The sequence below is a fragment of the Copadichromis virginalis genome, linkage group LG6, assembly GCF_057382275.1.
Source record: "Copadichromis virginalis isolate Kocher_CV1m ecotype Utaka linkage group LG6, C_Virginalis_male_GT1.1, whole genome shotgun sequence".
Classification (NCBI taxonomy): domain Eukaryota; kingdom Metazoa; phylum Chordata; class Actinopteri; order Cichliformes; family Cichlidae; genus Copadichromis; species Copadichromis virginalis.
Window position 1 is genome coordinate 34,214,869 of NC_140623.1, and position 16,369 is coordinate 34,231,237.

At 39.6% G+C, this 16,369-nt stretch overlaps 2 protein-coding genes across 9 annotated transcripts in view; one reads left to right on the forward strand and one right to left on the reverse strand.

Annotated features, from left to right (window-relative positions):
- tsc2 (TSC complex subunit 2) overlaps positions 1-8,186 on the reverse strand; it is a 33,634-nt gene extending 25,448 nt beyond the window's left edge. For 3 of the 6 annotated variants that reach the window (XM_085460046.1, XM_085460045.1, XM_085460041.1), the window contains exons 1-10: positions 5,803-5,867; positions 3,712-3,897; positions 3,517-3,603; positions 3,311-3,421; positions 3,078-3,225; positions 2,335-2,452; positions 2,185-2,233; positions 1,142-1,267; positions 928-1,001; positions 700-826 (exon numbers count right to left, since the gene is read on the reverse strand). In XM_085460046.1, coding sequence (XP_085316172.1) covers positions 700-826; positions 928-1,001; positions 1,142-1,267; positions 2,185-2,233; positions 2,335-2,452; positions 3,078-3,225; positions 3,311-3,421; positions 3,517-3,603; positions 3,712-3,846 — 975 coding nt within the window. In that variant the 5' untranslated portion in view covers positions 3,847-3,897; positions 5,803-5,867. Of the gene's footprint in view, positions 1-699; positions 827-927; positions 1,002-1,141; positions 1,268-2,184; positions 2,234-2,334; positions 2,453-3,077; positions 3,226-3,310; positions 3,422-3,516; positions 3,604-3,711; positions 3,898-5,802; positions 5,868-6,226; positions 6,281-6,546; positions 6,567-8,134 lie in introns of those variants that run through there. The other 3 variants (XM_085460042.1, XM_085460044.1, XM_085460043.1) reach the window with 3 other exon arrangements.
- nthl1 (nth-like DNA glycosylase 1) lies at positions 5,533-13,573 on the forward strand. Of its 3 annotated transcripts, none has more exons than XM_085460049.1 (7): positions 5,533-5,613; positions 7,908-8,241; positions 10,723-10,979; positions 11,048-11,218; positions 11,356-11,515; positions 12,274-12,379; positions 13,085-13,573. In XM_085460049.1, exons 2-7 carry the CDS (start codon positions 7,980-7,982, stop codon positions 13,386-13,388), a joined length of 1,260 nt encoding a protein of 419 aa, XP_085316175.1. In that variant the 5' UTR covers positions 5,533-5,613; positions 7,908-7,979; the 3' UTR covers positions 13,389-13,573. The 3 variants fall into 3 exon arrangements, with proteins under 3 accessions (XP_085316175.1, XP_085316174.1, XP_085316173.1); XM_085460048.1 differs by lacking the exon at positions 5,533-5,613 and adding an exon at positions 6,072-6,132; XM_085460047.1 differs by lacking the exon at positions 5,533-5,613 and adding an exon at positions 6,250-6,313.
- The last annotated feature ends 2,796 nt before the right edge of the window (positions 13,574-16,369 follow it).

A 16,369-nucleotide genomic window follows, 5' to 3' on the forward strand; every position in this document is an offset into this window, starting at 1 on the left:
CAGCATGCTAACACTAAGCTAGCCAAACACCATGCTAACACCAAGTTAGATACCTAAATAGTAAGAGAAAGATCAAATGTGAGTCCTTATTAGGATAGGGATTTGTGTTGGTGTTTGGGGCTGAAGCCTCAGGTTTATATAGTTAAATAGTAATTATGAGAGTGTGTTTCAGCTATTTTACAGAGTAACATGAAAGTAATATAGGAGTATAATGAATTACTTTCTCTTTGGGGTAATTAAGTACCATACTGCATTACAAAAAAGTGTTCTGTGAAATCTTTTTTTTTAGTAATGCTCCAACCTTGATCACAACAAAAATGGGAAATACCTCCAACATGAGCATACATTTGACTCACAGCATGCAATTAATTTGCATGAATGTAATGTCTTTGATACGCTGCACAGCAATGGTGGTCACTCTCAAAGTGGACCCAGTGAGAACTCAATGAGCAAATTCTTATAAATTCCCATCCTTTTTAAGGAAATTTGCTCTGAATGACATTTCACAGATTTAAGACCAGGGGAGCAGAAAATAAGTAAAAGTATAATAAGTTCTTATAAAACATTAAGAACTCCAGTGTGCAAGAGAGGCTTACCACCATAAAATCCTATCAGTTAAATTTTTGATTATGAGATGTGGACTTGACCCTCAGTATTATAATCTCATTGCAAAACTGCATGTATATTTATGTGAGTTACCTTGTAGAAAGATGGCAGAACAAGCGTCGGTGTATTTTTGAGTGCAGGCAGTCTGTGTGCGCCCCAAAGCGCCATTCCAACAAAGAAAACTGCTCCTCTTAACAACGGTGCATCCTCCATATACACCCTGGTGGAGGGACAGATCAAAGAAGAACTGCACCATACCTCCAAACTTATATATGCTCATTCACACAAAGTCAGAAATATTGTATATTTAACCAATAATACCTTTCCTCCATAATGCGACACATGGTGTAAATTGCACTATGGCCGAGGTGAGTCCCCAAAACCTTTCTCATTAACTGAAGAACCAGAGAGCAAAACAAAGCGTAGGGACAACAAACGGCACAGAGGAGGACACAGTTATGAATTATGTCCCTTCAAATCATAGACTTCAAACAAGAGGCAGAATTGTATATATGCAGGTGTGTTCTTGCCTCACCTTCCAACAGGACTCGCAAAACTCTTTGACGTTGACCGTACGGCAGAGTGTGATTATGAAAACCGTTAAAGAGTCGGAGGGCAGGCAGTTGTAACACACAACTGCATCGAGCACTTGCAGAGCCACCTGGAAAAATACAAAGGTTGGAAATACTAGTGACCACCAGCGCTACAAAACAGTCTGAGGTTCACAAATCAAAAAATATGGTAGGGTTTGTCTAAATGGTAGGTTTAACTGAAGCTAATGATTGTGATTTACTCAAAAACATTTACTTTAATACATCAGATTAAAACCATCTCTAGCTTTGGCGTACAGAGTTTTCACATATAATAAATATATGGACACTGGACAGTTATTCAGTAATTTTTCTTAAACCTGCAGGTTCGTGAAGGGCCTGTTATGTATTTACTAGACAAAAACTGCACCTTCTTTTGAAGAGGAATCATAAACATGTCGTGCAAAGGCCATTACACACTGAGGGTGTTGCAAAAAAAAAAACTGTTGCAAAGTTTTTGTGAAAAATTCCTCCTCAAACTGCAAAAAAAACAAAAAACAAAAAACCCAAAAGACTGACGAAAAAATAAATAAAGTGAAATTGGCATCAATGTTGATCCTAATGTTTCTAAACCAGAAAAAGAAGAAACTGAGCAGCAACAAGGAAATTTGAATGTTTTGCTCCAGAGATTAAAACAGTATCACGACCGCTTTTCTACATATTTCAGGATGTCAGTGGGGCAGTTTGAGCTTTTGTTGGCACACTTGGAAACACGTCTGAGGAGGCAGAGAAATACTTTCAGGAGTAAATTGATCTTGAATAGCATCAAACTGTGTCTCTTAGGTAAAACAGTACTCTTTCACCATTTCCATGCTACAAGTGTCCATCTTGCCAAATGCAGTGGTTTAAGCGGTCAGATGTGTTTATTTGCAACTGGAAAAAAAAAAAAAAGTCCCCAAAAATATTTTTAACATGCAAAATGTTTGCACAAATGTTTGCTGTCCAGTGTGTAAAAACCTTTAACTGTCAAGTAATTTGAAATACCAACCTCAATATCAGTCGAAGACGTCGTTCTGTTGCACAGCAGGCAAATTTTCCTGCAGAGAGCACAGAAGAACGAGTAGGAAAAAGAGACACTGAGACCAATTGCTGAGTAAGAGAGAATCATTGTGTGTGTGTGTGGATTTCTCTGACTCACTGGACCATGATGGAAACATTTTGGTCCAAGTAGCAGCTATTGAATTTCACCAGATTAACAAGAACATGGAGAAAGTCAGATGTAAGGCCTATATCCATCCACAGGAGGACAAAGCGTGCTGAGAGAGGAAAGCAAATAACATAGAAAGAAAAAAAAAATTCATGTGAAAAGTATTAATGCAGGTCAATACACTATGGCAAATAAAACTATTCACAGTAGTATAAACACAACAGTTAAAAATACTACTAAAAAAGTAGCTCAAATAAGGCTGAATATATGATGTCACATTTCTCAGATAATACTGGGATCAAACTATCTTGGATGTGGGTATTTGTCCTATGAAAGGTTTCCCTACCACCTTTGAAAAAAAAATAAATCCTGAAAGAAACAGTTGAGGGTATTGTGTGCGGAAAAAAGAGCTATTATTAGAATTTAAAAAAAAAAACATTGTCATCATTGTACCCGAAATGAAAAACAACTGATTAAAAAAAAGAAAGCAAACTGTTGTATTACATAATATCAATAGAGTCAATGCACAAAAAGGGAACAGTGAACACGAGTTGAACCTAATCAGCTGAGGTGTGACACAGCCAGAAATTTATCAGTGATTAATAGTGGTTACTTCAAAGCTGATGTTTTGCTTTATTCAGAATTCCTTATATTTATTTTCCAGATTTGTTTTTTTTAAATGCACAAACACAAATATTGCAACTGATAAAGAAAGAGGATTAGTCTGTTTTTACCTATGTCCTCTTCCAGGTATGTGATATCCTTTCCATTCTCTGTTAAAGCCTTAAACACCTCCAGTCTGTCAGAAAGGTCTTCATTGCACGGCTGGTAGTCTCTGATTACCTTGAAAAAGTAGGCTCTCAGAGGGCCGAGTCGCTCACCCTTCACACAAAAAGACTTTTTTTTAAAAACAAAAAACATACAGAAGCTTTTTGCATGTGTCTGTGTGTATGTTGTGTTTTTATACCTGCCCCTGTATAATGGCCCTGAGCAGCTGCAGGACAGCATGTCTGGCCTCTGGTGGCTGCTCTGGAGTCAGCATGTCTTCCACATTTTTCCATACAGCCTCCACTGCATGCTGAACAACATATACACTCAGATTTTAACAAATAAAGAAGACTGCGTACTGTTCACCAAACAACGACAAAAATGGACCGCAGTCAGCAGACTCACCTCCTCAAACTTTTTCATTTTGGCAAGCTCACAGATGTGGTTCATAGTGCGAACACGGTTGCTCAGACCGCAATCTGGGTGGAGCTCCTGAAACGCACCAAAGCAAAAAAATACGTCAAACAGTGGAAGATATGCTGGGAAAAGAATGGGAGACATTCAGTGAACATGCACAGACACTCAGTCGCTTCTGCAGACCTTGATGATGTCAGCCGTAATGATAAACTCGGAGGGTTTAGTGTCACTCTGTTTGTTCGGAGGACGCTGTGTACCGAGCCCAAAGATCCCCTTCACCTTGTCCTTGAGACTCTCCTTGCTTGGTTGTTTATTCATGGCCCAGCCTGAAAGGGTGATGCACAATACAGGCGAGGGACTGGCAGCTGCCTGTCACGGAACCAGACACAGAGCAAGTCACACCTTTTTTCCCCCCTTTAAGCTTATTAGTTAATCATTTCCTGTGGATTCTAAATGTGGATTCATATGTCATTCACTGCTGATAACATAAATGCCACCCCCCCCACCTCCACCTAACTAATATTATTATGGAAATGTGTAAACCTTCCTTCAATAGATTTAATGTATTGCCAGGTATAGAAATTACAGTTGAGGTAAACAACATGCATGGGACAAAAAGAACATGGGAGCACAGTTTAGCTTTGCAAAGTAGCATCAGTACAAATCATAGCATTTCTTGAACAGATGAGACCAAAGTGGAGCTGTTTGTCCATAATGTACACCCATGCACATGTTGGAAAAAAACAAAAACAAAACAAACATAGCATATTAGTACTTAACACCACCTGTCAGCACAGTGGTGGACAGCTGATGATTTGTGCTTGTTTTGCAGCTATGAGACCTGGACACCTGTCACTCTTTGGTGTACAGAGAAGTTCATGGTTGGCTCAAAGTATTCTAGAGGCAATCTTGAGGCCATCTAACTGACAGCAGAAGCTTGGCCCAAATTGGGTCATGCAAAAAGACAATGAGTCCAAATACACCTGTAAATCTACCAAACAAAAAATGGCTGAAAAAGAAAAGAATTAAAGTGCTGCAAGTCCAGACCTCAGCCCAGTTGAAATGCTGTAGAAGGACTTTAAGAGTGGCTTTACTAGCTACTGAAAAATTATATATACTTACTACTCACATGAGTCTGTAGAGTCGTGTGATAACCCTTTCACGTGACTGTATATACATTGAGAATTAGTACAGATTTACACATGGCACTGTCCATCTGTCCTGTCAGCTTTGTGCCGGCTAACTGTTCTACAGTCCTCTGATGAAAACCTAAAAAAATAAGCTTAAACATTTCAGTTATTCCCTATTAATAACTTCTTTTTGCTTCCTCGCCACAAAAATGGTAACACCAAAAATACATATAACAAATAGTTATTTTAAAAATCAGCACTGGGCCATAACTTCACAACCAGTAGATTACCAACAGTAACCTGTCAGCATATTTTTAAACTGTCTAAGCTGGAGCTGGGCTCTGGAAACTGTTCAGACCAGATATAATGAGGTGTATTAAGTCAAGTCATATTTCAAGTGAAAAAGTCCATCTTGGAAAGTAAAATGAAGGTTAACACATGGGTTAAACAGTGGATTTTCACCTGTTAGCACAAGGTTAAAAACACAAGTGAGGTCAAAAGGCCAAAAAGACTTATTTTTAGCTTATATGAAGTCTGTGCTTAGCAGGTGGAGAAGCTGATAATAAGAGATTGCTAAACGACTCCAGTTTATCCATGTCCATATCTGTAATGAAGTGTGTTTTATATTTCTTTAAAGGGTTGCATATTATTGTACTGTGCATGTGAGCTTAGACCATACAACAGCAAAATAAACTTGAGCAACAAGTTTATGACATTACAGGTGGGTCCACATAGCACTACAAGCCACTGTTTAAGCAGGAGTAAAGTTTGACACTGCAGCCTGTAAATATGTAAACCCATGGGGCACGTTTAAAGAATTTGCTGTCATGTGGACTTGACAGAGATAGAGGGGAGGGGAGGTGAGCAGACGGACAACGGCTGGTCTGTTTCAGTCCAACACCAGCAGCAACAACAACAACAACAACAGCAGCAGCAGCAGCAGCAACGGTGCAAGGTAGGCTCGAACCAGAGTTGATATATCTGCGGATACAAGTCAGCCTAAACACTTCATATCAGCACAAACGTAGTGTGGCGTTGCTAAACCCTCTCAGCTTCGGTTCACAGTGGTTGTAATAAGCTAGCATTTCTCTGTTGTGGCACTGCCCCTCCTACCCCCGGCCACCTTCTCCCCCTCTCATCTCACCTCAGTGAAGTTGAGTCGGTTTTGGTTTCATTCAGTCGCTGCTTCGTCAGATTGCAGCCAGCCGAGCCGCCCGCTTCTGTGCATTGATATAACTCTGTCTTAGCAGCCGAAGGCTCGCTCCCAGCACCCCTACTCCTCAACCGGATGACACACTAATGCTCTGACAGTGGGACTTCCTACAAAAACACGTTTGCCGCACTGCCTCGCGGGAAATGTATTTTTTAAGGGCAGACTAAATACGAAGTATGCTAGTCCGTTTGTTAGCAGTATGAGTTTTTGTGTTGTGGCACAAGCGGGAAAGCATAACATCTACAAAGAAGTAAAGCGCAGGTAAAGTTTCCTATAGACTATATAAAAGTGTTTAGCCGTCAAAATTTAGCATAAAGTAAGACGGTTTTAGCTGTTAAGCTAGCAGCTAGCTTACCGTGCTGCTGTTAGTGAAGTTGGTTCCTTTTTGACGCTACAAGCTGCAATGTGGCCAGGGGTCCTGTGAGTGGCGCTTATGGACAAGGTAATACAAATATTTTTATTTTTGGGCTCTGGACAAAAAAAAACCCACACACACACACAAAAGAACCTGGCTATATTTCTAGGACAGAAGTTGGACTACCACAAGAAATTCTCTAATATTTGGCGAATACAACTAGCAGCTTCCATTAACCCTACTGTGATAATCGGTTCTCAAACTTATCAAAATATAGACACCATGACAGGATCGGCTCCACACTGATGGTAAAGTGGTACCTTTGGGTCAAAGGCACTGCTCTAAACACTCTCTTTCAGTCCATCCAGCTGTTCAAACCTTCTGTTTGTGAGGGGCAGCCAATCAGAGGAAGGTTGGCTTAAAAGAGAGTAAAGGAAGATTATCAAGACCCAGTATAAGATAAATAAGGATTATGTTTCATTTGTCACTCATGTAAAGCCACATAAAGCTTAGTATGGTCTAAGAAAAAAACATGGATTTGGAAATGAGCAGATTTTGTAAGTTATCATTATTATTATTATTATTATTATTATTATTATGCAGTCCTGAATAAAATGTAATTATTTAGTGACTCTCTTACGACATCATTGTCGACTTCTATTTATAAGACAGTTATATTGGGGGGGGTTCAGTACGTCTACAGTTAAACTAATAATATAACCCTGACCCGTTTTCAGTCGCAATTGAGTATCGTGTAGGTTTTTGTTTATTGTTTTTTTTAGATTTTAAAAGTAAATTGGCAATTCCACCAGGAAGTGTAAGTGTAATCTCATATATCAAAAAAATATTGTTTTATTAACAGAGCGGAAGATTTATTTTTTAAATCTTCAAAATAAAATCGAGTCTGTTCTGAAGGCAGGACTGTGATGCAGTTTTCTGCCTCGCCACTAGAGGGCGCGGCCGTTTTGTGAGTAATGTTTGACTGGGATGGAAAATGGTGTTCATGAAGGCAGTGTGAATCACAAGTTATGCTCGGGAGCAGTTTATGTGGGTTCAATGAGAGTGTGCGTCCATAAGACTGGTGAGTTACAGGATATTTCTTGTGTAAGAAGGATAGCCTGTATGTTTTCTTGCTCTGGACGTCCTCTGTTTGTACATTTTCTATAAGCTAAGTTATCGCTAAGCTAAGCGGGCTAAGCTAAGCTAAGTTCGCCTAGGCCAAACTGAGTTCAGTTTGAGTTGGGGATTTGTTATGTGTATTTGCCTTCTTTAGTTGGCATCATAAGTGAGTGGGGCACAAGAGTTAAGTGATGGGAAGATGTTTATTTTCTTTGTTGTCAAATATGGTTCAGACTATAAGTAAAAGCCGCCAGCTTAGTATTAGGGCCTATAAGACAAGTATGTGGCTGTAATATGTTATATGGTGATTATTGTTGTCTATAATTTGATTGTAATTTGTGTTCTATTTTCCATTCTGTTTGTAGAACCACACACATACCCACACCCACGCTAAATCTGCCATTAAAGAGCTGAACGATCATCCCCTGTCCTCGTTAATTTCTGGAGGGTCATAGTGGCACTTGACCTGTGCACACCCTGCGATCACCACCGTAGAACTGAACCTCATATCAGAAATCATCATAACAGAGTCTTTGTGTTTATGTCATTCTTCCTCTTGCAGGCGAATTCAGCTCGTCAGCTCCACCCGCGATCCAAAAACTACGAATGAGAAACTAACTTCAGCAACAGTTCAATGCTTCACGTCCGCTGCAGCGCGCGGCTCTGTTATGTAGTCCGAGGTGTTATAATGACTTCTCCTTACTTCATGGAGAACAGGTCTGTTATGACTCGGAGTGCGAGTCAAACTGCTGGCCGCACACCTGCAGCCTCTCTCAGGACCAAACTCACCAACAGACGGAGGAACGAGGACCCGGTCTGCGCTGTGCCAGTGAAGGTGGAGGTGGAGGAGAAGAGCGTGTCAGAACTAAGAGCTTCGTCTACTCCTTTATCAGCCGGTAACGCTAACCACACAAACTGACCACGTACGTTGGTACACGTGGATACAAATTAATTAACTTGAGCTGTTTTGGTGGCAGAAGGCTATTGCGCTTGCGCATATTCTGGAGCAGGTTGATTTGCTTTGCTTACCAATTCTGCAGTTACACCTTTACATCTTAAAAAAGCGACTGGCAGGTGAAAACCAGGCTTTGTCATCACCTTTCTCGCCCAGTGTGCAGGAGTTATCAATGAACACTACAGGGCACAGAGTGAAAGATGTTGTTTCTTTTGTTCTGCGAATGTGAAATAGAAATAGGTGAAACAGGTGAAATAGAATTATGAACGTGCAGGATATAAGGTTTTGTGCATCCATAAGAGAAAACTGACCTTTACACTCAAGAGACAGATTTTGTACTTGCGACTGAGTCTGTGCTAATAAACAGGGAGTTCAGTTTATCCTGCACAAAACCCTGTTTACACTAATAAAGGTCGCTCTACAGCAGGGATGTCAGTCTCATTTTACGTCTTGGGCCACACACAACCCACTTTGATCTTAAATGGGCCAGAGCAGTAAAAAATACCCTTTCTGTCAGTGTAAAGATATTTAACTATGCATTTATAGAAAAAGAAGAGTCATTTCAACACTACACTTTGGTAGCTCATTGCCCAGACTACCCTTAATCATAATAAAGTGGAAACATTTGGTTATTTCACAGGAAATTTCCTATTTTTATCATTTTTTTATTTATTACTGTGCATACAGTGTAACAAAAAACAAAGTACAGCCATCGACAGTGATCCAGTGGGCTGGATTGTAGTGTTTGCTGGGCCAATTTTGGCCCAAGGACCTTATGTTTGGCACTCCTGCTCTGAAGCATGTCTCTGTAATATTTGCCCTACTATATGAACATTTTGAGCCTCTTTGTTGCACCTCTTTGAAGGCTGAAACGAATAACTCTGTTCGAGAAGATTTGTTTCCACAAGATGAAATTCAAAAAATGTACTTTTTTGGGCAGACACATTTTTGTACTCCGAATTGGAAATTGTTGTTCATGCCTTTATTTCATCAGGTCTGATTTTTTATTTATTTTATTTTTTTTTTAGTTAATTATTGAATTAGAATTCATTGTTGTTTATTACTCACATCTGTTGGTAGTTCAGAATTCCACCGCAAGGCTTCTGACTAAGGCTACTAATAATAATAATGGATTGGATTTATATAGCGCTTTTCAAGGCACCCAAAGCGCTTTACAATACCACTATTCATTCACTCTCACATTCATACACTGGTGGAGGCAGCTACAGGTGTAGCCACAGCTGCCCTGGGGCAGACTGACAGAAGCGAGGCTGCCATATCGCGCCATCGGCCCCTCTGGCCAACACCAGTAGGCAGTAAGGTAAAGTGTCTTGCCCAAGGACACAACGACCAGGACAGAGAGCCCAGGGATCGAACCGGCGACCTTCCGGTTACAGATGCGATTCCCAACCCCCTGAGCCAATACTGAACTATCACATCGTTACTAATTCAGTTGCACTGGCTCTCTGTGAAAATCGTTCCACTTTAAGATTCTGGTTTTGACTTTTAGAGCTCTGCATAGTTGAGCACCAGTGTTCATCAGGTCCCTGAGGTCATGTGATCAGGCCCTGCTGGCTGTGGATCATATAAGCGTGTGAACTAAAGGAGATTGTGTTTGCAACATTGGCCCCAAGATTCTGGAAGTCTCTTACTCTGAGCTTGAGATCTGTTGTCATTTAAAAAAAGACAGAATTTGCTTGTTCAGAAATAAGTGTAAATTTTACACAGTGGGCTCAGTATTTCAAGTCTCTTTCTTTAAAGGGTTTTTAGACAGTCTTAATGAGTTTATACAAAAACATGAAGCTAATCTGCTTGTCTGATTAGTTATTAGAGAACCTGCATTCTTTGTGATGACCAGCAGGGGGTGACTCCTAACTGCAAAAAAAAAAAAAAAAGAGTCTAGTTATATAAAAGTCTGTGAGAGAACCACTTTACTTCTATCTTGATTTATGGCCTAAATAAACTTTTTTCCTAATAAACATTTGTTCTTAATTGTTAAGTTTCAAAATTTATTAAATACAACTTGATTTTCATTTTGTAAATAATTTGTCATAGCAACCATATAAACCATGATATGAACATTGACCCAATTAAGGTGAATGGGACTGAGAATGTTTTGCTTTTATAAAATAATGATAAAAAGACAGTGTGCGAAGATTATAGGGGTTTTTTGTTTGTTTGTTTTTTAACCAAGATGGTGAAATTATTCCAACATTCAGCATCTTTAGATGTTGAACTGGTTGGAGAAATATCTTATTTATAGTGATTTTCTTTTTGTGATTTTGTTTTGGTTTTTTTTGTTTGTTTGGTTTTTTTTTTACATCAAAACTAGTCTTTGATTAATTAGATTATATTAGATATCATTTGTGTTTTAATTTTTACCTATGGTGCTTACTGTGGTGCCATGCTTCCGCTTGTTCAGGTCGTGAACTCCTCCACGAGGCACCGGTGCAACCAAAAACCGAAGCTTTAACGGAGTATCCACACAGCCGCAGGAGGAGACAGTTAAAGGTGGAATACGAGAAGGATGAACGTGTTTCTCCCATGAAAACTGAGCGCTGGGAACCTGCCGACTGGAGGAAACAGTTAGGATTCATTCGTGAGATGAGGAGCGGTCGTGATGCGCCTGTAGATAACATGGGAGCAGAGAAATGCTATGACATGGAGGCTCCTGCGCATGTAGGTGTGGGGTGGATATTTTAAGTCCCCTTAAATAGAACCTGTTAATTCCTCTGTTCCATCTGCAGGTGAGACGTTTCCAGGTGCTGGTGTCACTCATGCTGTCCAGTCAGACAAAGGACCAGGTGACAGCAGCAGCTATGCAGAAGCTCAGAGCACACGGCTGCACTGTAGAAAACATACTCGCTACAGATGATGAAAAACTGGGAAAACTCATCTATCCTGTCGGCTTCTGGAGGGTAAAACAGATGGTGTCCATAGCTGTTAGCACGTTTAATCAAATTTCAGTAAATAAAAGTTAAATATTAATATTAACCTGGTTTCTCAGCTGTGTTCTTTGTTGTGTCCTCTTGGTTTCTTACCTGTTCTTCTTTAGAATAAGGTGAAGTATCTGAAGCTGACATCAGCCATGTTACAAAAGGAGTTTGGAGGGGATATCCCAAGCAGTGTTGAGGGGCTGGTCCGTCTGCCGGGAGTTGGACCCAAAATGGCTCACCTGGCTATGGACATCGCCTGGGACCAGGTGTCTGGCATTGGTAGGGACTTCCATCTCTTAAACATGCAGAGACAATTGGCTAACCTCCCAGAAACTGATTAAGAAAAATTCTAGATCAGTGATTCCCAAAGTGTAGGCTGAAGCCCCCTGGTGGGCCGCAAAGGTAGTGCAGCTGAGTCACAGTAATAAATGGTAAATGGCCTGTATTTGTATAGCGCTTTACTAGTCCCTAAGGACCCCAAAGCGCTTTACACATTCAGTCATCCACCCATTCACTCACTGGTGATGGCAAGCTACATTGTAGCCACAGCCACCCTGGGGCGCACTGACAGAGGCGAGGCTGCTGGACACTGGCACCACCGGGCCCTCTGACCACCACCAGTAGGCAACGTGTGAAGTGTCTTGCCCAAGAACACAACGACTGAGACTGTCCAAGCCGGGGCTCGTGCCTTTCTCTTGATTGACCAGTCTACTAATTCCCTTATTTTTACCTCTATTAATAAGTGAAGACACATCAGTGGTTTTGATGTGTCGTTTGATGTTTCTGCCGCATTGAGAAATCATTGATTTGTAAAATGATGTATGCACTACGTTTGAGAAACTTCAGAAATTACATCCTTTGGTATCACACAGCTTTAAAACAAAAAATGAGCCTTATATTCATCGTGTAGTTACGACGCGTTGCAGGGTTCTTCTGTTTGATTGCATTAGATTTATTCAGGTGCACCGAATAAACTGGCAACTTAGAAGTATTGTGATGAGACTAGGCTTTCATTTGTATTGATCATTTTTGTCTAGGTGTGGACACACATGTGCATCGTATATCTAATAGGCTGGGCTGGCTCAGGAAGGCGACCAAAAACCCAGAGGAAACACGGAAGGCCCTTGAGGAGTGGTTACCCAGGTAACAGCATGACAACTCACTGCTGATCCGCGAAACCTGATTAACTTGTGATCAACAAACCTATAAAGATGTCCAGGATTGATTTAGATACGTACCATACATCAGCGCTGCCAGTGGTTAATGTTGACTCTTTAACGTTTGACTGACAGTGGGAAGCAATGAAAATCAAAATGTGGAAATCTGGGAATTTATTTTTAGAATGCAAAATAATAATCAGTGCTCAACAACATGCAGATCTCACTATATTCTTCTGATGTCACGATATACCAGAAATGACAATATAATACTACACTTCTTTGGTCATAGATTATACATCTGATATTGTGAGAGACCGACTCCCAACAAATAATAAACAGGAAATTATATTTTTTCATTTAATTAGAATTTGACAGCATTTCTTGATTAAAAGTTACTTTATCTTCTTTTAATAAAAAAACAGATGAAAGCAGCTTTAATTAGCAAATGTGAGAGCAGTCACTTATAAAGTAAAGAGATCCTCAGGCCAGAGAGCAGTAGATGTCATGGTGACCCATTTTCAATCCATGAAATTTGACACTTTTATAAAAATGTATTGATATGGTGATATTAACACCAGCACCAGTGTGTTCTTCTTAGAGTGCAGTGATATCATTTAATTTACTACAAAAATATGTTTCAAAGTGTAGTACTTCTGTAAAGTCATCAGGTGATGTTTCTCTGTTGCAGGGAGCTGTGGAGTGAGATCAACTGGCTGCTTGTGGGTTTTGGACAGCAGGTTTGTCTGCCCGTCAACCCTCTCTGCTCTGTGTGTCTGAACCAGCACAGCTGTCCATCTGCCCACAAGAACTCTCCAGCAAAGAGACCTAAATCGGGATCACCACGGTCTCCAAGTCCAACCTCCTCTTCAAAAATAAAAACTGAACCTAAACAGGAAGCAGCTCTTAAAGATGAGATGATAAATAAGGAGTTACTACCCACATCTGTTTCCCACACCACAAAGAGAAGGCTGAAAACCAAGGTTAATGTTTAAATTTTACCGATGTTTGTGATTTCAGCAGACAGTGAGCACAAGAAGACATATTATGTGTTTACTTATACAGATAGATTTAAAAACATGTATATAAGAATATATTTGACACTATAACAGCACCTTTAAAGGGTAAATATTTTTAATACTTTTCTTTTTTTTACCAAATAAAAAACATGTTACTAATATTTTGTGTAAAGTTTTGTCTAAGAAGAAGAAAATAAAATACAAAAATTATGTAAGTTTTATTTGTGTGGTGTCATAAACTACATTTTCTGAGGCGTGCAGTTTATAGCATTTTAATATTAATTAAAATGCTATAAACTGTACCTAAAAATATTGTACCTAGCATGTACAGGACTTATAGTTAGCATGCAGTATAAATTGTTTTTAAAACTCACATTTTGAGTCTAATATGAACAGGATATAAATTATGACTAAGAAACCTAAGCAAATACCTGAAAATTCATACTCAATTTATCCTGCACAGAAAAGGAAATAAACTGGCCTTTACACTTACATTTAGAAAGTAAGAAAGTAAGCTTCTGTTTGAGGGGATAAGTAGGAGCCAGGTGCTACTAATTAAATACACAAGATGTTTTAACATATGGCTAATTTGGCACATTCAGGTGTGCTTTAGCCTTGTCACTCTTAGGTATGTTGCAACATAAAGAACCTAAAGACTTTTGGAACAATGTCCTTCGGACAGATGAGACCTAAGTGGAAATGTTTGGCCATAATGTACACTTTTGTAGAAAACCAAATAACAGCGTGGTGGTGGAGAGAAGGTGATCTGAGCTGCTTTTGCAGCCACAGGACCTGGGCACTTGTCAGTCATTGAGTTGACTATAAACATATCTGTATATCAAAGTGGGCTGTTCTAGAGTCTAATGTGAGGACATCTGTCCAACAGCTAAAGCTTGACCCAAATTGGGTCATGCAACAGGACAATGGCACCAAGCAAAGCAGCAAATCTATGAATGGCTGAAAAACAAAAGAAGATGTTGATGTCAAAGAACTTTGAAGCCTAATTGAAATGCTATTGCAGAACCTTAAGAGAGATGTGCATCGAAGGATGCCCAGAAACCTCAATGAATTGCAGGAATGTTGTAAAGAGAGAGTGAGCCATAATTTCTCCACAAGAAGAAAGAAACTGATACATTTATACAGAAAACACTTCCTTCATGTTATTCTTGCTAAAGGCAGATCTACACACTATTGAAACATGGGGTGTACTTTGTTTTTCGCATGAATGCAGAGAGTCCTATGAAAGCTTTATTTCTAACTATACAGGCTAAACTTAATTAAGCAGGAAGTGAAACTCTTATATGCAACATTTTTCTGAGAAACCAAATAGAAAAATAAAAAAGTCCCCTATGGGTTTGAGCACAGGACCATTTTGCTGTAAAGTAACAGTATTAATGACTGCACTATCAGCCTGCTCATAGACCTAACCAGAGCGCCCAGATAAAACTGTATGTATGCTGCATGCCATAACTCACCGCTTAAAGTGAAAAGACTTGCTTGTTAGTTACACCTGTGTAACAATATTTCTTCTGCAGAAGGTTTAAAAAAATGTAAGAACTTAACACTATGTAAGTCTTAAATATGCACGTACCTCGAAGCTACTTTGAAGTCTGTTTTAGTGATTTAGTTGATGTCTTTAACCAGAGCTGGCTGAGCATCTTGCTTAAGGGTCAGTTATATTATTAGTCAGGTGTGTTTACAGAAGCCTCCCTACAGTTCACTTGTTCACTTATTTTGCCTGTTTGATCGTTACTGTGCAGAAATATTTGCTTTCTTGGGGCTTTTTTGTTGTTGAGAAAGTTAAACGTTTTAATTCTAAGTTTAAGATGTGCACTTGAGACGAGAATCTGCTTCTAGTTCATAAAACGGGAATGTGGAAGTTCGGATCCATCAAAGCTTTTAAAAATGTGCATGTGCATAAATTGTGGGGTTTATTTGTGGGAGATGAGAGAAAACACACACAAAAACACCAGAAAAAAAACTACTATTAAAAGCAGTTTCTTTTTATGCATCCATCACATGACATGTAGACATGTCATGTGATGGACATATCTGACGATATATCTGAAGATAGACCTATCTTCAGATATGTCGTGTGTGGGATTTAATAATGTTCTTTCCTTGATTGCTCAAGGGAAGATCTGCTTTAGCGACCTATGTCTGTCACGGATGATTTTATATGCAAACCTACACGATTAGTATAGATAAACTGTTGCCTATGCAAATATTTACCATGTCAGTGTCTCATATTTACCGATCAGGTTCTCAGTCCTTGCACGTCAACTGTCCTGAATTTCTTTAAAGACTCACTTTGAAAGAGATAAATGCGCGTGCACCAGCTATCACGTCACGCAAGGACAGCTTATATTTCACGAAACATTTTTACCCAACTTTCTTTTTATAGATCTCCGGCAAAGATAAGGCTAAAGGACGGATAAGGCAGATTTCCTTTCTCAGGTCACAGTTTATTCGTGTTTCAACTCCACCTACTTGGAAAAGATTCTGTCTCTCTGGGGAGGCTGTGAAAGACAAAAATGCCCTCAGAAGAACTCTTTCAGTACTTGTTGAGCATGTTTCAAACGCCTGCTCTCACTGATTAAACAAGGTTTCCTTTCAAGCTATATATATATATATATATATATATATATATATATATATATATATATATATAATTTTTTTTTTTTTTTTTTTTTTTTTTTGCTTGGAGAGCGCGGCGTCAGGTGTGCGCTAAGGGGGATAGTCCGTGTGCCGTTGACACCTCCTCACTCTCACCGGGTGGGACAGGAGGACACACGCCCGGCTGTCGAAGAGAATTAAGTTTTGCGTGCCAGGAGCAGCTTTCTAATCTCTGATCTCTTGGATTATTCCTTTCACGGACGGGACTTGGTCCTTGTCCGTGGTTTTTTGTTTTGTTTTGTTTTTTGTTGGGGGGGGTTTTTTAACCACAATTTTACGCG